The following is a 4,420-nucleotide window of genomic DNA, read 5'->3' as shown; positions in this document are numbered from 1 at the left end:
TAGATCCTAAATTGCTCGTCTCGATACTAATTTTTCGTGTCTTGAAATGCCAATTCTTCAACAAAATTTGCACCTTTCCCCTTTGACAGGTACAGAATTGAAAATTCACCTATCGATTATTTACAAAACAAATACACTTATGCTTAAATTAAAATCAACCCCAAAAGTTTGTTGACTTCTGCGAAGTAGTTGAAAACACGAGTTTAAATGATCCCATAACTCATCAACTTCCAACTGCGGTGGAAGAGATAAGTATTGAAGCGACCTTCGCAATATTGAACACTACTTAAGCAGTAGTGAAATTAAGGCCTGAAAAAAGTCAGAATATCTCCATAAGGTGTCTGACGTCTACTGTGACAACTACTTAACGCAATGCTTAAAGTTAATTTACGTAGATCTCTTATTCATGAACGTTAATTGTCTTCGTGGAACATCACACTGGGTCTTCAGAAGCTCCAGGCGAGATGCGTCTTGCATGCAAGTAACGCGGTGCACAATCTTACATTTTGGTAATTTTGCAGGAGTAGTTTTGCAACATGTCTCGCATCGTGTCTCTCGGTACCTTCATTATGCTGTGCTCTCTAATGTGCGCTATGAAGCGCAAAGAAGGTGGGTAGATTTTTTAATCAGTATAAGGGGAAAATTTTTAAAACTGTTATTTTATAATGTGTTTGAAGCGGGAATAAACAACAGTAATAAATTGCGAGTGTTCTATTGTGACTATTACAAGAATTCCAAGGTTTTCAAAAGGTTCTACTTTCTTATAGGAAAGTAAAATGTTTATAAAGCTATTATGAGGAGACGTTTATCTTCAAAGACAGGTGGGATCTACCTCACGCAAGTTTTTTTTAAGCAGGCGGTTGGGATAAAAGGATCATGAAGTTTAGGTTATAAATTCGGCACAAATTCATGTTGCACTCTCTTTAATTTGTTAGTATGCTACGTGCCGTTACTGCCATGAGTATGACTTTGAATTTAGTCAGCTAAAGTGAGCTTAATCATCCATTTTTCTCTCAGCATATTTACACAACGAAATAAATAAGTAGAAAATTTCAAAAACCTCCCCTGAAAGTCTAATTAGTCCTTTAACTGTCGATTTAAAAATGATTATCGATTAGCATTAGAAGCAAATATGTAGAATCGTAAAAACGGTCGAAATGGCGACACAACCTTTTTATCCCGTGAACTTCCTTCGAATACACCTAAATCTAAATTTAGAGATAACTCCTTCTGAAATAAATTTAACCGTTTCATGGCTTCAAACTCACGGGTAATGAATTAGCTTCGATAAAACAACGTAATGTCCTTTAGTTATCTCAGAGACTGGAATTTAAAAGGAACACAATCATCTTGAAAGAAATAGCCGAATTTAGTTTTGTTTCATCTTTTTTATCATCATTGTCTGTACTCTACAATCAGATAATGAACTTGGAAAAACACTGGGACTTTCATGAAAGCTGCCCACTAAATTTTTTTGAAATCTACATCTTAGATCCTAAATTGCTCGTCTCGATACTAACTTTTCGTGTTTTGAAATGCCAATTCTTCAACAAAATTTGCATTTTTCCCGTTTGACAGGTACAGAACTGAAATATCACATATCAATTATTTCCAAAAAATACCCTCTGCCTTAATTGAAATAAGCCCCAACTAAAAAGTTTGGTGACTTCTGCAAAGTAGTTGAAAACACGAGCTCAAATTATCCTATAACTCATCAGATACAAAAGGCGACGCATTAAGGACAAACGTGAAAATTATAAAATGCAACGAATCTTTCTCAAGGCAACGTCTGTCGCAATCCTGCTTGTTTAAGTCTATGAAAATAAAGACAAAAACAAAAGAAAACAGAACACAACAAACTATAAATTTCTCCCCCTAAATATATTTATTTGAAAAGAAAAAACAGAGGCTTTAAACCTCTCCTGAGAAAGTTACACCTGCAGCCACTTCCGAAACAACACACTGCATAGTGGTACATACAACGTAATCTAAGGACAGCGAACCTAGTCAGAATTTCGCAATTCTACAGAAGTGCCGTAGACAGCTCGACTATCTTATATTCAAGATCCTCCTTATAGAAAAAAAAAGACCAGACATTAACCTTAGCTTACAGATCATTACTCAATATCGTAGTATTCAGTCATGGCTTGTAGTTTTGATCGATTCTTGGTTAACTTTACCAATTCATGTAAGACCATAGAGTCTTGGGAGGGCCATCCACCCTCGTTAAGTTTAGGAAACGACATGATTTCGAGTGCAATTTGGTGTAAATAAGCACGAGTATATATTTTTTGAAGACAAAAAATTACACTAACCCGTAGGGCAAGTGCAATTTGTACTCTGAAAAAATTTATAAGTGCTTATTACACCAAATTGCAGAGGAAATCATGTTATTACTTGTTATGATGTACATGAGAAAAAAAAACATTGCAGAAGGTCAAGACAGACGAAATTTTAAAAGCGTTCGCAAACTATTTGCATTTTGCCCTCGTGTTACAACTATGCACCTGCGTTATGACTTTGCATTCGCGTTACATGAGAATGCACTCGTTTTCAGCCAATCAGAAGCGCGTAATTTTTTCATGTACATTATCAATAAAGTTATTTATTTATAATACTTACCCAGACTCCATTCGGGTGAAATTATTTGTACGAACACAAAGCACACCTTTAAGCTTTGTTTTTTCGTTAAAGAAATCATTTTGTCTCTTAGCATTTCTATACATATTTACATATAGTACATCAATTATGCCAATCCCTTTCAAATTTGATAATGATACAGGATATAATAGAAACCTTATGTTACGGTTTTTTCGTTGATTTAAATTCGTACACTTTTTGTATGACGTTGATTGCAGTTTCCTCTACCAATTTCTCTACCTCCATACCTTCCCTATTATTTACCTCTACCACTCTTTGTCAAATGGAGCATTCCCTCGTAACCAGTGGTATTATGTTCTTCCTATCGGAAAATATCATTCTTTTCTATAGACCAATGTCGTCAACTGGAGTTCAGTGCTGCCCTTGCATTTAGAGGAAAACGGCTACTTAACCACAAGATAAAAGAAGTTGACAACGTCGCAAAGGACTTCTGTGGAGCATTGTGTTTTATGGAACCCAACTGTGTGAGCTATAATATATTAGTATCCAATGATTCTCCCTCGATCACCAAATGCGAGATGAATAACGCTACACATTTTGAACATCCGAGTGATCTGGTGTCATTTCAAAACAGCACCTATCGTGGATCCAAGGTGTGTTTATAGCTGCAATGATTAAGATAACAGAAGTCTTCTTTTGGACGATCCGTATATCTTTGTTACAATTCATTTTTTTACTTGTTTATTCACATTTTTTTAATTTTGACTGTAAATATATAAAAACCATATATGTGAACTGCGGTTAAAGAAATAAATTTGAAAGTGATCTTCGCATGAAAATAAGGCCTGAAAAAAATCAGGCTTGTACGGAATTTGAACCCATGACCTTTGCGATATCGGTGCAGCGCTCCATCCACTGAGCTAACAAGCCATGTGGGAGCTGCTCCGCAGTTCATAGATATGATTTTCATAAATTTATAGTTATTTATTCTTTCATTCACGAGTTTATTTGGAACCAACATAATGACCAGCACCCAGTTGGCATACACGACAGTTAGGTTAAGTGCTTTCAATTATCATTGTTTGCAATTAACGCGATTGGTTCTGAGACGTAGCTTACAAAATAACGCTTATCGTTATCCCACCGAAGTTTCGATATTTACTGAACATCATGGATACAATTATAAGCATGAGTCAATTGCAAACTTGATTGAATTCGATTGCCCTTTGAATATGGAGAGTATGGCATTAGTAAACGCTAGCCATAAATAGATTGTGCTCGGCAACTTTTGAGCAACTTTTAGCATTTTGAGCAACTCTTTGTAGTACCAGCAACCTAGGGCAACTTTTGCCTTCCTTGGCAACTTTTGAGCAACAAATTGATATAAAACCGATCCAAACCATAAAAGGTCGTTTCATTTCGAAGGATTTTATTAAAACTGGTTTTATCAAAACTGATTTTATTAAAACTAAGGATATACAATAAAATGACAATAAAATAACACTTGCATTACGCCCACAAAATCTGGACAGCGGCTATCTATCTAACGGGTGCTTAAATCCAGCGGTTATTCGCTGCATCATAGAGCCTGCCGCCAGCCATCTTGGTATTTGCTGAGTCATTATCATGGCATCGCAATCAGATGAAATTTCAGACGAGGAACATGGAAATAATTCAGACTTTGACCCCATCGGGGTTGCCATAGACGCTTGGGCAACTCTTGGTAAACCTGCAAGTGCTTCGATTTCTAGAAAACGCAACATTCACGTCAACGAAGGCAAATACAAACAACGAGAAAGCGGTACCTTGACCTCGACCT

At 36.2% G+C, this 4,420-nt stretch overlaps 1 protein-coding gene across 1 annotated transcript in view; it reads left to right on the top strand.

Annotated features, from left to right (window-relative positions):
• Positions 1–319: 319 nt before the first annotated feature.
• The window catches only part of LOC136281172 (uromodulin-like), a 12,476-nt gene continuing 8,375 nt past the window's right edge, over positions 320–4,420 (top strand). The window contains exons 1-2 of the mRNA XM_066167412.1: positions 320–609; positions 2,992–3,254. Of these exons, the coding sequence (XP_066023509.1) occupies positions 537–609; positions 2,992–3,254 (336 nt within the window). The 5' untranslated portion in view covers positions 320–536. The remainder of the gene's footprint in view (positions 610–2,991; positions 3,255–4,420) is intronic.

The sequence above is a fragment of the Pocillopora verrucosa genome, chromosome 5 (genome assembly GCF_036669915.1).
Source record: "Pocillopora verrucosa isolate sample1 chromosome 5, ASM3666991v2, whole genome shotgun sequence".
Lineage (NCBI taxonomy): Eukaryota > Metazoa > Cnidaria > Anthozoa > Scleractinia > Pocilloporidae > Pocillopora > Pocillopora verrucosa.
The sequence above is the reverse complement of the archived record's forward strand: the minus strand, read 5'-3'. Positions and strand labels throughout refer to the sequence as shown.